This window comes from Styela clava, chromosome 10 (assembly GCF_964204865.1).
Source record: "Styela clava chromosome 10, kaStyClav1.hap1.2, whole genome shotgun sequence".
NCBI lineage: Eukaryota > Metazoa > Chordata > Ascidiacea > Stolidobranchia > Styelidae > Styela > Styela clava.
Genome location: NC_135259.1, coordinates 3085672 through 3105034, shown reverse-complemented (window position 1 = coordinate 3105034; position 19363 = coordinate 3085672). Strand labels below are relative to the sequence as shown.

General features: G+C 35.2%; 1 protein-coding gene and 1 pseudogene across 2 annotated transcripts; one reads left to right on the top strand and one right to left on the bottom strand.

Moving 5' to 3' along the window:
* Nucleotides 1-4050: 4050 nt before the first annotated feature.
* LOC120337998 (uncharacterized) lies at nucleotides 4051-10054 on the top strand (annotated as a pseudogene). Its single transcript, XR_013478213.1, has 10 exons — nucleotides 4051-4378; nucleotides 4891-5074; nucleotides 5237-5363; nucleotides 6767-6958; nucleotides 7565-7749; nucleotides 7877-8116; nucleotides 8194-8294; nucleotides 8611-8833; nucleotides 8942-9097; nucleotides 9258-10054. The product of XR_013478213.1 is annotated as an uncharacterized LOC120337998 (transcript).
* A 5084-nt stretch (nucleotides 10055-15138) lies between these two features.
* On the bottom strand, nucleotides 15139-16512 carry LOC120337852 (glutathione S-transferase Mu 1-like). Its single transcript, XM_039405753.2, has 2 exons — nucleotides 16264-16512; nucleotides 15139-15759 (listed from the first exon to the last, which is right to left on the bottom strand). Exons 1-2 carry the CDS (start codon nucleotides 16482-16484, stop codon nucleotides 15303-15305), a joined length of 678 nt encoding a protein of 225 aa, XP_039261687.2. The 5' UTR covers nucleotides 16485-16512; the 3' UTR covers nucleotides 15139-15302.
* Nucleotides 16513-19363: the final 2851 nt, after the last annotated feature.

Below are 19363 nucleotides of genomic sequence, written 5' to 3'. Positions count from 1 at the left end.
ACCAGTCCAGGTCGGGTATGGGATTAGTTAGCCAGTTATTTGTTTTTTCGACGCATTGACTTGATGGTGGAGGAAGCCGTAACCGACCAGCGGTTACGTGAACCACCCGGTATTCCGGTACTGATATCCGCATGTCATAACATCAATAACCAAAAATTTTCTGCTTGCTACTGCAAGGAAGCCTATGTTGAATGAAAGTGCGACACGCGGTTTAACTCAGTTATCTTTATCTGGCCCTTCTGTATTAAAGGTTGCATACCCTTGGTTTAAACTACTTAAATCAGGGTGGTCCAAGGTTGCGAGGTTGGAAGGCCGCAAAAAATTTTGAGGATGTCTCTCGGGCCGCAGTTGGAGTAAACCCAATAGTGATCAAAATCTTGCGAGTTCACACACTTAAAAGGAGAGTTTATCGTTCTAATCAGTTTTTCAACTATATAACGACTTTAGTTATTTTAAAATTGCTTTCCGCGAAATATCGTGATATTTTCGGCATCTTTTCTCTACACACTTATTGCATGATGAATGTATTACTTGTAGCGGGAGCTGGCCGTCAAAAAACAACCAAGTCCGTCTAAGTTGAGACCTCAGAGCAGGTTAAAAATAAAACTGGATCGCGCGGCTCTAAGTCAGCTCCGCGGTTCGTCATTGCTGTCATATGGCCAACGCTTGAAACTATAGAGGAGTGTTTTGACTACTATGAAGGCACAAATCGTCTCTCCAAATGAGGAGTTATTTGACGTGAGCTCATCTCATCGGCTAGGTCCTGCTTGACAAGACAATTCATTCTCTTTTTACCGATCACAGTACGTCATTCCCATATATATACATATAGCTACAAACATCAATCCTGACATCGGGATTAGGAAAAGGACTATATTTCCAGTTGGAATCGTTTAAAAATAAATCAAAATTGTTCTGCTAATAAATACAGATATCTGCAAATGGTTTAGTAGTGTACGCTAACATTGTTCTGCGGGTCGCACGGAATGTGTCGGTTGCACTTAAATCGATTGCACCGTAAATTGCTTTGCAATCTAGTAATGTTTCGCCGCAACACTTTTTTATTTGAACAAATTATGGTAGTTTCTGCAGTCGTATTGTTGCGCACAAGCACAGGGATTGTGGATTGTGACGTCCCCAACTAAATGAAATGTAGTGTTTAGTAATCGTCATACACATCGCCGTACAAGTTTTAAGAAATTTAAGAGTAGCGTTATTTAAATTGCGCGTGTTTAGATAGAGCAAGTTAGGTTAGATCAGGTGGGCAACTCCTGTCACGCGTGCCAATTGGCACGCGTGGGTGTTCGTTTATTCATTATGTTTGTTAACAATTCGTTATTTATTTAAACTCTTTTTTTACATTCACGATTGCCAATGATATGTAAAGTGTTTCTCATAGAGCAATGAAGCGTAAATAGCATTTTACTGAATAATTGTCGAATTCTTCGATATAAGAAGCTGAAGCGCTGCTGCGAGGTAGTTTAAAACAAGGTCTTTGGCGAAGAAATTTTGGCGAGCGTACTTCTGCAGTAAAATGTGAGATTCTGAACTCTAATATAAAATTAAACACCATTTTTGTATAAAAAGATTCATAAAAAGTTAGATATATATATATATATATATGTGAAAAAATCAATAGTTTTTTGTAAGTAAATAGTGAGACGAAATTACGCAAATTACTTTGGATTTAATTTTAAATTTCGACTCCGACTGCGTTAAAATCATTCCATTTTTTTAACTTTTGACGTGAATGAAACCAGTGAATCTATTTTTAAAAGAACTCGAGAATCGACAATAGTTTTTATTATTGATGAAGATAATGAATACTTTTTATGAGTACGAGTTCCCCCATGTGAATACACGTCATATCAACACTCTAAAAGAGTTTGTCAACACCAAGATTCCACCATGTGTCTAGACTTTGGACCAATTCTGAGTAACTAGTAAACTATGTAACTAGTAAACTAAACAATAGTCGAGTACGTTTACTAAGAACACTGATCTGATTACATAATGAAATTCTCCACAGATAAACCTTCCGGACTTTAGCATAGGATTAAATATTTGAAATTCTAACAACATGTATGCTTGTATTGTGTGATGTCGTGTTTCCTTTGTACATCGAAAATCAGATTGTTAACCTCGAAAAGCTACGCATACTTTTCCATAGTAGAAACATATGGGGTCGGCCAGTTAAATGTATACAGATTTTACATAATATGATCCACAAATGACCTGTTATCGACTATCACAGATACTTGAGAACTAAAAATAGTCTATATTAGATCAAGACGACACCGTTAAACATTATTGGGTTTGATGAAAGACCTAAATTTTGGGACTCAACACAATCTGAAACTGATTCAACCAAAAACTTATCTTGTAATTTATAATTGTAAATTTATCTGGTGCCTTAGTCTTCAAATTGTTTCAAATCATATATTTATGATGTTGAGTAAAGTTTGGTATAATTGGAAATGACAGATAAATATGGGATGTGAGTTGCAAAAGTAATGCAGACTTAAACTGATGACTCTATTCTGTGTTTATTGAAATTCACTTAGATTGCAACACATTGTCAATTTTCATTCAGGCTATAAACACTTCAATATTATTAATAACACAAACCTACATATTCTTTATTGGCGGTGCCTATATTGTGCACGGGTCGAATCATTAAATTTACTTCCAAATGGCAGGCCCTATAGCCTCCTTTAGAAAAGCTATTTGAAAAGAGGTTGTGTGAGAAGCTCTTCAGGATAAAAAGTTGATACAAAGAACTACTTAACTCAACTGTAATATATATATATATATATATATGATTCCTCAGTTGATCAGACACTACTCTTGACGTTACCTTTCTTTGCAGATTCATCGATTACGAATAATTTGAATCGTTTGTCTAGTTGACATTAAAAATTTTTTTCTTCATTTTTTGTACTTATCACGATGCTATGGCTAGAAATATTCCAGATACTTCACAAAAGCTCAATAGTTGAACGGTTAAATCTTTTTGAGTTGGTTATTATTTTGACCCAATTTGTTAATTTTTATTATATTACGTTATGTAATGTGGCCTTTTTACAATATTTTTTAAATAGTTATTTTAATTGTTTTATTGCGATCATTTAAAACAAACAATTTTTGCTTGTAATAGAAATAGTTGTGCTAGAGGTATTTTCGTGACCTTATCGCTTCTAACTGCATGCAATTAACATAGGTCTTTTAAAATAGCATAGTTGACATTGATCTTACGGCGTTACTGTGATTTATACGGAAAATTCAAATAACTTATCCTTCATTCTATATAAAGAAAGTAACATAGCAAATTATACATTCATAATGTTTGCAAGTTTGCGTCTTAGTTTTCTATTTGTGAAAGCTGAATCACTGTGAGAATTTAAATATACATGTAAAACAGCAATATTTCATCTAATGTACAGAAATTTCATGTTTTCTTAAACCATTTTATCGAAAGAATTGTATATTATACACATTTCTCGTAATAGCATAGTTGTTAGTTTACGACGAATTTGTTCTGCCTTTAGCTTACTTTAACTATTAGTTTAAATTGAACGTCGTCGGAAAAATGGTGTAACGGTAAGATATGATAGAAATTTCTAAACTTGTAATACTCTTTCATGGAATTTGCATTTGAAGTATGTATGGAAGAATACGGAAACAACTCTTAAGAAGAAGGCAGTAAGAACCATAAGAAAGTTGAGGCTGAAGAATTGGCTACTGTAATAACTGACATATTCGATACTACGTAGTCTCGGCATAAACTGCGTTAGACCATGTAACAAATGGCAATACTATCAATTTTTACCTAGTGAGCGTAATTTTCCATTGGTACATCATGTAAAATGATAATAGTTCAACATTGTTAAATCAAATATGAAAGAGCTTAACACAATTAACTTTTGTTTTTTGAGCTTTTTTATTTTAGTAAATAGACTAAACAATATACATTTTATAAAGTTGAATAAATCTACAGAATAAACTTACGGTTGAAAAGTTGCAGTTAATATTGAACTTCAATTCAAATAAAAGACAAAATGGCATGGGAAGGATTTGAATGGAAAAATAGAATTTCTGGAATCAAATCAGACGAAGATGATCCCGGTGAAGAATTAACAGAAAAAGACAAAGAAAACTTATTAAAATTTATTGAAAAAGATATAATCGGACGTGATGCAATTTTTGATGGACCTTTTGGACCTCGAAAAGTTCTTTATTGCGACTACGTCGCCTCTGGCAAAGCTTTACACTCAATTGAAAATTTCATAATGAAGCAAGTTTTACCAATGTACGCAAATACTCATACCACTACAACAGTGACGTCATCACAAACAACTTTATTCAGAAAAGAAGCCAAGTAACAAATCATTTTATATTATAAGCAATAAAGGATAAGCGCAAAAAATTTATTATTATGTGAACATTTCTCTCTTCATGGGAATCTAGTTATAGTTCAGTTTTGGACCACCCACTGGAAATGTCCATTTTTATGTTGAAAATTCCAGTCTTATATGTTCGTTAAAAAGCCGATGTGAAAAATTCAGTTCAAATTTTACATAAATCTATACTATCAGGAAAATTACTATAAGTCATTTTAGGACTCAGCTTTATTCTTCATTCACGTCGAAAAAGAATTTCTTCGTAATTTGACCAAATATTTTCGAAGCATAAATATTGGGAAATGACATCAAATCTTAAATTTATTTTCTTTGGCAGATTTCTTGCAACAGACAGAAAAATATTGTAATTTTTTGTGGATTACATTTACGTTTACAGGATTATACTATGAACACGTTTTTGTTTCACGATATTCTCTTAATAACCAGTTAATTTCATTATAATTGAAATCACAAATCCTCATTTTCTCAGGGAAATTATCCGCGACGCTCTTGGGGCAGACGACGATGACGTTGTGATATTTGCTGGAAGTGGCGTAACCGGTGCTGTACATAAACTCATTTCTGTTTTGGATTTACCTAAACCTCCGGTTGTTTTCTGTGGCCCATTTGAACATCATTCTAACTTGTTGCCATGGCGAGAAATGAATAGTCAAGTAAGTGGATAGAATGCTAATATTATTATTGAGTGAGGATGGAAATAATTTACCTACATTAATGCATTCATAGCTGAAGATATTAGATACATTGTGATTTTGCCTCAGGATGTTCTGTAGGGAAGGATACAGCAACACATGATTCATTCATTGTCTGTTTAGGTTGTCAACATAAGCAAATCAGCTGACGGTAGAATAAACCTGAGACATTTAGAGATTGCTTTGCGAGCCTGGGCAAACTCCGGAAGACCGCTGATAGGAACTTTTAGTGCCGCCTCGAATATCACTGGTAAGCATATTCAAACGTAATATTATATTGATATCTAAAGATCTGTAAAAGGAAATAACACGGTGAATTGAAATATCACATTTTCATATTATTTCACCGTCAAAATCATTCGACTGTCAACTGACTGCTTGGAATGGAATGAGATTAATATATATTCATTGAATACATTCATTCTTTCCCAGAATGTCAGCAAGTACACTGTAAAGACTAGATGGTGTTATAAAGTATATCATATACCAGGGGTGGGCAAGATTTGTGGATCGAGGGACAAAAATTTCGTCCCCTCAAACTGGCGCCCTCCTGTGTGTGATAAGTGTGACGTAAAAAGTTATATTTTATGAACAATATTTACAGTGTTACAAAAGCAAAAGTGTTACTTGTATTGACTATAGATCTGACATTGGCAAATTACGGCCCGCGGGTAATTCAATCTGGCCCTCCTGATACAGCCACAACCGAACTAAAACTAATTTTGATGTTTTAACTAAAAAATAACACAAGAAATTTGTTGAGATTGCGATTAAATTTAGTTTTGGCACAAAGCTTATTGTTTTCCACGTCTTCTTTTGTAACACTGAAAATATTGTTCATAAACTGTAAATTTTTGCGTCACACTTACAAGGCCCGCCGGTCTGGGTGGGCAAAACTTTTGGATTTGGCCTGCGAACCGTAGTTAGGCCACCCCTGATATATACCCAACTTGATAAGTGCAATAAAATTTATTCTCCAAATGAAAATTCGACCACGCAAAATAGATGTTTAAAGACTACCCAAATCAAAACAGAATATTTACGAGTTACGACATGCATGATATATTAAATATCACGTTGATCTATGTTGAATTCCTTGACATCATCATGCATATATATTAGGATTAGAGCATCACTCATTTTAAAGTAAAGAATGCAAAGTATATATATGCCTAGCAAAAGTAGAGGTTCAAAATATTAAATCAAAGTATGACACTGATACGACGGAATATTTGAGCGACTTTATATATTACGCCACTTCGGGAATGGCAACAAATAAATCACTTTCTCCAAACAGTCAACAATGGATGATTATTGTCTTTAAATTTACACATTTGATAATAATATGTGAATTCAATGAATATCACGTCTATTGTAGATTATTTATATGTAATATTTATAGTTTAACAAACTCAAAGTGTCATAATCTTAGTCAAGTACATCAACCATACGAATTGACAATCAGACGCCAAATGAGTTTTAGATAGGCATTAGTGAATTAATCGATTAAAATACAGAATTAAACTTTCATTTTGTTTCTGCATTGCAACAAAATCTTCGTCATATAGTAAAGTAACATTGTTAAATCGTAAAACCATGATTTGAGATGTAATTTGTTCCGGCAATTATCCATGTTTAATTCGATTTGGTCAGGTATTACAACGGACACTCGAAAGGTTGCTGCATTACTTCACAAATATGGCGCGATATCACTGTGGGATTATGCGACGGCAGGACCTTATATGGACATTCAAATGCACCCAGAGCCAATTGGAAAATATAACACTTCGAAAGATGCTGTGTTTATATCCATGCATAAATTTGTTGGGAGTCCAGATGCTCCAGGTACTGAAAAAATATTTGGGTATATGCATGAGTCATATTTGAATGAATTTAATCTAACAAAATCAAAGTGCTATTTCGCTGAAAGATTTTTTAAATTGTTGTGAACATGGAAAAACTAAATTATTGGTGTGGCCCAAATAAATAAATGAAACATTGCACACCCCTGATTAACATACAATTTTTTCTGCAATATGTCGGTATGATGTCTATATCTCGAATCTTGTATAAACTCTATTTTTTTTTATCTTAGATATGCTCGAAATTAGATTTTAATCTGTTATTAAAAATTCGGCACTCCGGAAGTATATGTGTACCAATATGGAGGTAACTAATTTCGTTCGCCTACTTAACATCAAGTTGTGTAAAGGGACGGAAGCCTATGTACAGGAGGTATATTCACTTGGCTGGCACAGACAGTCGCCGACTCGTACTGGAACTAAAATAAGGATAATCGAAATAAAATCACGGCCTAACCTGGTACACATACTACGGGAGTACCAAAAATTCTATATGATAACACCCCTATAAATATCGCAAGGTAGTAATGAAATTTGGCCAATCTTCTGGCATAATTTGCGTCATGACATAAACTTTCTGAATATGCAGGTTTACTTATCGCATCGAAGCATCTATTTTGAAACGCCGTCCCTTCAAGATGCGGTGGCGGAACTGTTTTGTTCGTATCAGAAAACGGTCATCGCTATTTAAAAGACATTGAATCACGAGAAGAAGGTGGTACACCTGCAATCGTAGGCTCTATTAGAGCGGGATTAGCATTTAAGCTCAAAATGGTAAAAAAGTAAACGTTTGCTATAATTGTATATGAAGTTTTTATCATTTATTTTTACATTTTTTCTCTTTTGTAATGGCCTGTGATGATATAACAGATTTTAAACGTTGATGGTTTTTATGTTTTAGTCGGTGGGATGCGACGTTATCATGAAGCGTGAAACTGAACTTTATGCAAGAGCAATGGAAGTGTGGAAAGATATACCAGAACTGGAGATTCTTGGAATCCTGAACGAAAAATTATCAATACATATTCAAAATGAGCATAGACTTGCAGTTTTTTCTTTTCTAATAAGAAACGTTAATAGTGGATACTACCTACATTACAACTTTGTTGCCGCTTTACTGAACGACTTGTTTGGAATACAGGTACTGATACTGATAATACATATTGCTTCGTTATCATTCATTCGTATTCAGATATATTTTTTCCCTTTTTCATGTAGTCAAGAGGAGGTTGTGCTTGTGCTGGAGTATATGCCTTACATCTATTAGGAATTGATCGAGTAGCCGAGAAGAAATTCGAAGGAATTTTAATTGAAGATCCGTAAGTTTTACGTCATTTGTGCAAGGCGTCTGCCCACTGCAGTTATCTTCATCGTAATATAATAAATTGGATATTGATAGAAATTTCAAATCATTTTATATAACGAATGTTTTAGTATTTACAAATCAAACGTTGTAAAAAATTAAATAAATCATTTGTGATAAATTACGATCCATTTAATTTAGAAAAATATCGATCTAACTGTTCACGATCAAGATATCAATCGTCAGAATATCGGATGTAGCTTTCAAAATACTTCAGATCAAATCGAAATAAATGTAGTGATAACTCATCATATAAAAATATCGGTTTTTAGGGAGAGAACAAAAACGCGTAAGCGACATGACACTGAGAAGACAGAATATGAAGTATTGAGGCCAGGATTTACCCGTCTGAATTTCACTTATTTTTTGTCCGACGAAGATGCTGATTTTATCATAAGTGCTGTATCAATGATAGCAAAGCACGGCTGGACATTGTTACCTCAATATCAGTATGGTGCACGTTCTGGGGAGTGGAAACATACTGAGTACATCGATGTAAGTACCAAAGGGTGAAATGAACTAGAGTTTACTTCAAAACAACAACTAGTGCTCAGCAATTAGATTTTAATTTTGCTTGTAAAAGTTTTATTTATCATTTTTAAGGAACTTTCGTGCAAAAAGCTTGACGATCTATCTTTTCGTCCCAATGGCTTACACTCTTCTCAAAACCGACAGCCACTTACAATAAAAAAAGGATTACCAACTTCTCGAATCGACTGCTTGAAACGAGCTGAAAGAATATTTTTTAATGCCAAGCAGGTATGAAAACAAATTTTACCACTTCAGTTTTAATAATAAGACTCAGTAATTGCTAAATAGGTATTATAACAGAATGCACTAAAACATTTTATAGAATTTGATTTGTGTTAATACTGCAGTTCAATATATTTCATGTTATGGTTTAATTTGTTTCTCCTAGATTGTCGGTAAGAACGTGGAAGACCAAAGACCAAAATACGAAAATTCTAGTGTTCGAGATATGAGATGGTTTATGCTCCCTTATGAAGCACAATGCATATTAAAGGGGCAGAAAATCGATAAAAAATCAAAACTCATCTTTCGCACGAGAAGAAAAATCACGCAACTAACAGAAGAAGAAATTGAGAAAAACGTATCGAATAATGTTCCTCTTCGTCAGCGTAATGAAATAATTGATCCAAACCTAATTTCTGACAGCAATGAATTTATAGGCCAGAAAGAAAACACTTTGAAACATGACGAAAATGCTAATCCAAGATATAGCATAAACGAAATAGGGTTGAATAATAATGTTACAAAGTCCGAGAAAACGGCATTTGAAAAGTTTTGGAGCGCATTGACGTGCAAAAGTAAAACATCTGTTGATATCATACAATAAAAAATATTTTTTATTCTTGATGAATTTTTCCAAAAGTCACAAATTAGGAAATAAATAAAATAATTTTTAGCGTTTATCTTTTTAATAATTTCTAATTTATTTTGATTTGATTTTCAATTTAATTGATGGAGTCATTGAACGAATCACATTGTAAACTTTATTAATTTTGAAATTTATTTTAATCAAATGAACAATATTATTTCAATATATTAACTTTTATTTTCAACAATTTTTAGTAATTTTTGTGTATATAAATGTTCCTGTTACCTATATATGCAATACGCGTTTTTCATTAATCTATTTCTTTAATTTGTTTTTGCTAAAATAAACATAACTGCTAAACAGGGCAGGCAGTTGAATCGAAGAGTACATTATTCGAATCGGTACAAACGGAAATTTCGAATCGCCGCCATCTTGTTTTTTTGTCCACTGAGGTCGAGGTGAAGCCATCTCTCGTCGGGTCATTCCGATGACTGTGTTCTTTCAATTTCTATCACTTCTCTTTGCTGCGTGTGGAACATACCCAGACTTGCCACTTCTCTTTGACGGCAAGGCTCTTCTCTTTTATTATTTCTCGTGGGTACTACGCCGGCGTGATTTTGTTTCTCACGCTTTTAGGACGTGTTATTTGTTTAAAATGCGGAAAGAACGGTTGCGCCGTCAGCTGCAGGCAGATTTACACGTGTGTATTGTTTTTGAGATTGCCGACATTGAAAGGGGAATAGAAGACTATTTATTTGCGTGCACTTTTGCAGGTATATTGTGTATTTTTAAATCGTTACCTTCACGAATGTATACTCTGCATAGCGTACCTGTGCAGCATTATGATGAATAGGAAATCACCTGTTTGGCGCTATTTTACTCCCCCAGCTAAAGACGATGACGAACGCCAGTACGTCGTGTGCAAAAGATGCGGGGACAAGCTTAGTTACCATGCTATCACCAGTAATCTTTCAGCACACATCAAAAGAAGGCCTGTAGGCTAACCATCAGTTTGAACTGAATAATCACGGCGATTTGGATGAGACTTCCAGTAAACAGCCCAAATAGGAACTTATTCATCCCATTCTCCCTGCTCGTCAGGAAAGAATTACCTCTTTAGTTGTGGATTTAATGTAATTAATAATAAAATACAGTTTGGTTTTCAAGCCAAACATTCTACTTCGCATGAAATTCTGGACACTATATCCCATATATACGATAAAATAAATAAGAAGGAATATGTGAGTGCAACTTTCTTAGGTCCTAAGAAAGCGTTTGACACCGTTAATCACCAAATCTTAGTCTATATGTGGCAATATGGAATTAGAGGAGTAGCAAACCAACTCTTGGCAAATTACTTGACAAATAGAGCACAATTTGTTTAAATGGGTTCATACCGTTCCCCTACCTTACATGTGACTCATGGAGTCCCACAGGGATCAGGCTTGGGCCCGACATTATTCCTAATTTTCATCAACGATCTTGCACACAGCTGCACATTATTTACAAAATTATTCGCTGATGATTTCAACCTAGAGTTGGGACTCACTATTTATTACCACAGCTTAAGGCGACCGACCCATTTACCTTTAATAAATTAATAAAATTGATGGAGGAAACGAGAATAAGACCTGGCCTGAAAATAAGACCTAATTTGAAACCCTACCCATTAATAAAATAAATTTAAAATGTGTTGAAGAGGAAAGGTTCCACACCACTATTCAAGATATTTGTCACTTGATTTTTGTATAGAAAATACCAATAAAAACAATGGATATCGGTTTTTGAACAATGTTTATTAAAAAATCTCTAGATTTTGTACAGCGTAATTTTATTTTTGATAAATGAACACAAAAGACCTCTTCCAAAAAAAAACCCTAGTGTTATTCTTCAAAAGAAAATAAATCTGAATTCTGTCTAAATTTCGAGGAAACACGGCAAGAAGTGCTGTACAGAGTACAAAACTGCTATGCGTAAAAAAGCCACATGGTCATTCTTTGTGTAGCAAACTTTTGTTCCTTTGAGAAGATCGTAAAAGGGAAACTTTCACGTATTAAAATTTAAATTCAATTTAATTTATTTTGTTTTTTCGAAAATTCACGTATTCGAGTCGCCACCGATCCTAATAACCAGTATAATTAATCAAAGCTTTCTACATTATTTCACGAGCCACTAAGATTCCTTTTGCGACCCACCAGTGGGTGGCGACCCATAGTTTGGGAACCGCTGTTCTAGATAGTGATAAGTCTCCTGATGTACTTCAGTCCAGAGTGAACACCGAAATAAAAAAAAGTAGCTAATTGGTTGAAAATAAACAAATTAACTTTAAATGTAGAAAAATCAAAAACTATGCTATTGGCCCCAATCAAAACCAGGTCACATACATCTTTGAAAATTGAGATTGAACGAACTATTCTTGATAACGTTAGCTCATTCAAATATATTGGCATCCACATTGATAACAAACTGCAATGGGACATTCAAATAACCATCACTCAGTGGCGGCGCGTGGTCATTTTGACAACCGGGGCAAGCTACTGCGGGACCAAGTCACCCCCATCTACGGGGACAGGATGAGCGCTGTAAGTTCTCCCATCATTTTATGAGTATAAAAACCATTCCATCGGTAACAACCAATCGGCAAAAGCGACAATTTTTAACGATAAAAAATGTCTTTAAAACCGGTCCAAGTCAAGGGATTAATAAATATAGACATAGTTTATTTTGAAACCTCTTTCAAAAGGAAAGGCAATATTTACCCAGATAAATAGAATGACATATTAACAGAAACTTCGGGAAAGCAGACAAAACCTAAAATAAGGTTTAAAACGTTACTATGAAGAAAGGAAAGTTAATGCAAAGATAAGGACATGCGTCGCTCACTCATAGATATATATGCTGCTAGACTTCTACTGCTTGAACATATATGCAACACGCCGCGGTTTCTTGAAAGCAAAATGCTCAATAACGCGCTGATTAAAGTCATGCATCCCAGAAATAACGTCTCTGTGAATGGAACATTCACTGTGAACAGCCAAGGAATTTAATCTATCTTGCTTCATTGTGTTTCTGAGACACGTTTTAATACGCTTCAGCGTGCTGAATGTTCGCTCTGCGTCTATCAACTCTTCAAGCAACCAACGAACGAGAAGGAATGCGTGAATATGTCAACACGTTGTTGTAAGAAACGTCGGCATTGTGTCGTCATAATTTCGGGGCTAGCCCCGATCGGCCCCGATGATTTAGTAAAAGAAACAGAAAACAAACGAGACAAACGCGGCGAGTGGAAGATAAAAGAGAGAATACGATATACAATGAGCAACCGGGGCAAAATTGGCGTCGCCCCGTCGACGTTCGGCGAAGGCTTTGCGAGCGAAAAATGAACCATGTCGGGAGAATATGGCTAGTGTAGACAGTCTGTGCAACCGATATTGAGGTATTTTTCGAATATTTTTTATTATACCGAAAAAACAACCGGGGCATTGCCCCGGTTGGCCTTATTGACGCACCGCCACTGCCAACACTGCTGTTAAATTAGCCAAGGCGATAGAAATGCTTTATTGCCGTAGGCGTTATACTTCATTGTCTACCCTACGCATGGTGTACTACGCCTTGTTTCAGTCTCATATGGTATCATAACTTGAAGATCAGTTAACAACACTTTGTTACACCGCATCAACGTTTTACAAAACAGGGCTATCCGTGCTTTAACCCATGCTGGACGGTTCGGTTCCATTACATTTGAACCCAGATACATTTAAACCCACGACATTTGCACCTGCATACTATTGCACCTATGGAAATTTGCACCAACGAATATTTGAACCCATACTAACCCTATTCCATGGATTTTAGAAATAATTCAGCAGCGGGCTCCATATGGAAGCGCAAAAAAACTTTACACCGACCTTCAAAACAAGAATACAAGTTTAATAACCGTCACGAAAAAATGAGCATCTACAGAGTGAAATGGCCATAAAAAGTGCCTAACAACTAACTATACAGGATAATCAGCACGACAAATATGCGTCTTGCAAAATGTTTTAGATTCGATTATCTCAGCTTGAGCAGAAAAGATCACAGTAATTTAATATTTACCAAACAATGACTAAATGTAGAGAAGTTCAATGACTAATTCGTTTTAATACATATTTTGCAAGCCGGAATCCACTAGATATGCTCATTACTAGAGCTGGGAATGGTTAACCGATTTAGATGGGTAACAGTTACGATTTATTTTAACCGTTAACTGACATCTCAGGTTTAAATCATCTTTATAATGTACAATTCTTTAAAAAATGATTACGTTATCTCAAATCCTTTTTCCGTGGCGTTTAATTCAAAAGAATATTGCTAACTGTATTGGTGAGGACCCAATAAATGTGAAAAATGATTGAAGTACCAACATTGCTGATTATGAAAATTTGACAATATTCAATATGAATCAGTTTTAGGTCGAAATATATTGTTCAAGGTTTTATTTTAAAATCGTATATTCAATGTCAACCAACAAGTGCGTAGTTGATGCTGTTTTTCTCTATATATCTCAAAGTAGAATTTGGACATCAAACACTGAAAATTTGGCAGATAAATGACATTTAATAACGGAATCGGGTTTTACGAAAATACTTCCATATGTCCCACCCACGCTGCATATCTCTTGCAGCAGAGCGATCACAAAATTATCTCGATTCGTGGATAATTTTGAGCGATTCCGGGATAAGGTCACGCGAAATAGCTTTGTAACCCTTGTGACGTAACAAGCTAAAATCATTATGTGAAACGTCACGCTACGGTTAACCGGTTAATTTTACCCGGTTAACGGTTAAGGTGTTTTCCCTGAAATTCCCAACTCTTCTCATTACACATACTTGTATCGTTTGGCAAAATTATTATAATATCCTATCATGTGCAATACCCAGGTTTGACTCTATTTTTTGAAATAGGCATTATCGAGGCCAAGTTAATGAATACCAAACCATGTTTCAAGGTATATATATATACATTAAGTTCTAAAAACCATACTAGAGATAATTCACATGTCACATGATCATAGACATAGTGTTTTCTGAACAAATAACTGTTGTTTTAATTTTTTCTTTGTCGATTCTCGATGTTGAACTTGCATCACGTTTTTCCATTCGCGTTGATCCCAATGACCCATTGGAATGGCATGTTTTGATAAATGGCCTGATCAACTTTTTTCTCATGGCAGAAAGTATGGTAATCATATACAAGAAACCGAATATTGTGAATAACCTTGTTTGTGCAAGCGCATTGACAAAATGCTCGTTATTTGTGGAATAAAGTTCCAATATAACCTAAACATATACGCATTTTATTCGTGATCCCATGCGACCTTCAAATTTTCGTATATATATACATGGAAAATATCGACAACACAGCAAGTTGCTTTTTATATCGACCCTGTAAAAGTTAGATCACTAATCGGTATCAACATATATTTTAATGTAAATTTTATTAACGGAAAAAATGTTACAAATACTTTTATTCTAGCCTCTTTATTGACATTTTTAACATTTTAAGTATGTAATTCTTACAAATATCGGAGTATTAGAGCAGACTTCTTGTATATTATGCACATTATTGGAAGATAACTAGCTGCTATAAGTTCGCTACTTGTTTCCTGTCATTTTCCGATTTTCCGCCCCAAGTAGCCATGGGACCATATATCGGGAATTTTTTGTATCTATCAGACTTTAAATATTCGGAGATCGGTTTCATGGATTCGAATTCATCCATGAATCGTTGAATACCGGGTGATTTGTCAAAAATATCAGTGAAGAAAAGACGGTGATGATCAAAAGTTTCGTACAAAGCAAAATCAAGGAAACTCAAATCATCTCCGAGCAGAAATTTCCGATCTGTAAAATATTTTTCCATCATATCTATCTTTGCCGTCTGATTCTTACGGATCTCATCAATTTTATCATAGAGGTCAACATTATACATGCTTCTAGCAAATGCCGATTTGATGTCATTAATGACGCCTTGAAGCATATCTGCCTGGCGTTGATTTTCATCTGATGATGGAAATAGATTCAACTTTTTCCCTAGATATCTGGAAAAGGAGTATGATGATTACTCGACAAAATTTTTGGACACGTAGTGGACATAACGATCGTTTCAAATTTTTTTATTGTTATTATTATTTGTCTCCATCATTTTTAAAAAAATCGCTTTTCTCTTCGAATACTGGACCAATTGCTTTGAAATTTTCAGTGGTTGAAGATAAAAAATTTTCCCAGAAGGCTATTACTTTTATTCATTTTAAATCTTTCTGTTAGCTCTGTGAGATTTGTTTTTGTTTGCTATGACGTCATTAAACGTTCTGCGGACATCGGATGCCATTTTGTGTCCTACTGTACTGCTTCGCTTGGTGTGAATATATTTGTAGACTGTGATCTGACGGTACGGTAAACCGTACTGTACTGCGAACAGACGTGTCCATATATTTGGGCGTAGCTCTCTTGTTTTCTGTACCATGCGTATTTGTCTACTCTGCATATTATAAATAGAAATGAGTTTTCGGTAAACTCACATCTTACGTAAAATTTTTACAGACCTGTAAATTGCCCAACTCTCGGTAAGCTTTATGTCTCCATCAATTAGGTACGGCAAGTTTGGGAAATCCATTCCCAAACAGAACTTCTCAGCAAACCATGATTTTGCCTCTGCTATTTTTAACCTTCTATCTTCATATTCCATGCCACCGTACTCCAAAATCATCCTTGCAGGCTCGCAAATACCTCTCAAGTCCCAGTAGACTAGAGCGGGATTACTCATTTTAAATGTATACGGTAGTTATATTTTACTTTCTACAAAATAAAGTGCCGTTAAAATCCGTCTAATGTTGAGAGGCATTGGTACTGCAGCGCTGTGGATTAGTCGAATATTCTTTCCCAAAATCTATTTAAAATTCGGAACAATATTCTGAAATCTCACTGTATAAATAGAGGGAATACACTATATACATGTACTTCGATCGATACACGTGTAATTGAAGACACATTTGGCGCATGACGAACGAAGCAAATTTCCTGTTACTGTCTGACACGCATTTGTTGGCTGTAACACACGACTTGAATCATCTATCGCCTGGTTTAGTTCCAGGCGAAAACCATCTAACCTTCCTCTTAAAAAGGGTTAAGTTCTGAACTGAAATACGCATGGTTGACTGCTCTGATCATGTTCGAGGATGTATGGGTGTGGGCCAAATATTAACCACGGTTATCAACATCTGCTATTGCGTAAGAATATTGTCATTAGGGCTGGGCAAAATATTCGAATAACGAATAGCGAATCGGATATTAAATTATTCGAATGGCATTTTACTATTCGTATATCGGGTACCACGTGATCTGCGTCGCTTCACTTGGACACAGAACGTCTCTGAACCGATCGTGAATTGCGCGAGAATTCACCTACAACGCTCGCTAACAGACAAAAGCGACAAATTTGAAAAATCGTCTTTGCGTTTCGATCGTTCATTTCAATTCCATATGTTGCACAAAGAGGTACCGACACCGTTCCCTAAATTTAGAAACGTTAAATCAGATGTGGTATTTAAAATAACTATTCCAGATTTTAAACTCCGTATGATTGGCGGCACGTGATTAGCCGTTTCATGCATGAACCAAACATAAATTTGTTTAACGAAAATTAAAAGTTGAATTAACTTTTGCGTGAAACCATACATAGTATAACACGAACAATCTATGACCAGAAAAGAAATGGCAGGACATAGATCTTTTAATGTACTTTCAAATAATTCTTTAGTGATCCCTTTAATTCTTGACCAAATAATGTTTCGAAAGTGTAAACATTTCACTCGGGCATGCATGGCGGGTGGAGTGTAGAAATCGTGAACAGGAGTATGGCGTAAAATCAATCGTGAATTTCGATGTAACAACGCGCACTGTCTCGTTTACGAATTGTTTTATCGTCGGAAATGATTACATTCGTTATATTTTGAGCCTTTTTGCACTAATAAATAGGGCGTGACATTATCAAAATTGTCAAGAGAAGTAGAGGGGAATTCGCAAATTCCGTAAATAAAATTGTGAATTACTCGGTAACGATATTACCGTAGCTATAATGATCGCGCGGTTTGTTGAAAGAAAACGTCGGAACTTGGAAGAGTTATAATTAGCGCCTGGCCATCTACTAGGCACAAAAGTAAAAAAGCGCAATTTTTTTCAGCATTAGGTCGCATATGTAAATTATTATTCAAGAAGCGCTGTTTATTAACGTCATCTCGTCATATGGCCACGCAGAAATGCCTTTATTGTCGAATTATTTAGTCACTATTTTAAATCAACATTCGGGATTGACGCAATCGCCTCGTTTTGCGAGGTTTATCTGTAAAGTAACATAGACACCATAGAAAAGCATAGCAAAGTTAATTACGGTATTGTCCTGATAAATATCTACATCCCGGTATCGATAATAATATTACCGTTCGCTTAATATTGTGACGGTAAATTTACAAACGTTGATAAGTAATATGAAAGCCAAGGCAAATGATAATAATGAGAATAATATTAATTTGGGTTTTTACATCAATCCTTAATGATTTTAACAGCTGTTGCCGACGTGAACGCACGGGTAAACCCGAAATATAAACGTCGATGTCCGCCGACCCGAAAGAATTAATACTTGCAAATAACAGAAAGGGCGGTATTATAGATTATATATCGCCGCAAAAACGGTCACGGTGACAAAAACAATCAGCGATTATGACGAAATTAACCAGTAAAAAAACGCTTTGTAGCCGATTTTTCAATGTCTTTATTAACTTCCAAAGGAGTATCGACCGACGTTGTAGACCTCCTGTTGTGTATAAAAAAAATATTCGTTATTCGACTATTCGGTATTCGTTAAAAATATTCGAACTATTCGATTCAAAAAAAAATATTCGATTTTGCCCACCCCTAATTGTCATTAAGATTTTGTATCATATGAGCTGCTTGGGTATCCAAGTGAATAGATTTCCTCAAATTCGCATAAAAATACATGTGGCAAAACCATGACCATTTTTAATGGAAGTTTTCAGCCAAAATTCTACATAGATACATGAAACACAAACTGAAAAATGGTTTTGTCTCTAACTGGATCCATCTATCAAAACCGGTACCGTAGTTTGACTTGATATAGCCATGTTTATAGCCGCACCAGTCTGAACACATATATTTTCCGGTGATCGTACATTTGAACTTATGTGTATATCCGCGGGTTCAATCTATATGCGGGTGCTAAAACCCATGGGGAAGGGTTAGTATGGGTTCAAATATCCGTAAAACAAAAAAAATTTCCATAGGTGCAATAGCATGTATGGTGCAATTGTCGTGGGTTCAAATGTAATGAAACCATATTTTCCAGTTTTTCGATATAGGTGGTATGTCAGGATACTCTAATACAGTGGTTCCCAAACTTCATCGCCCCCCCCCCCCCCCCCCCAGCACTACAAAAAAAATTAAAGTCAGAAACGAATATATTACAGACCAAATAGGAAGACAAATCATATTTTATAGTCTTTTTTAATGAGATGGATGAGTTTGGTGTTCTTCAGCGGGTTTTATTACTTATCGATTTTAATCGTTCAGCATGTTCATAGGTATTTGTCTGCCTGTCTGTTGGATGCACGCGATATAGCACGAAAGCGA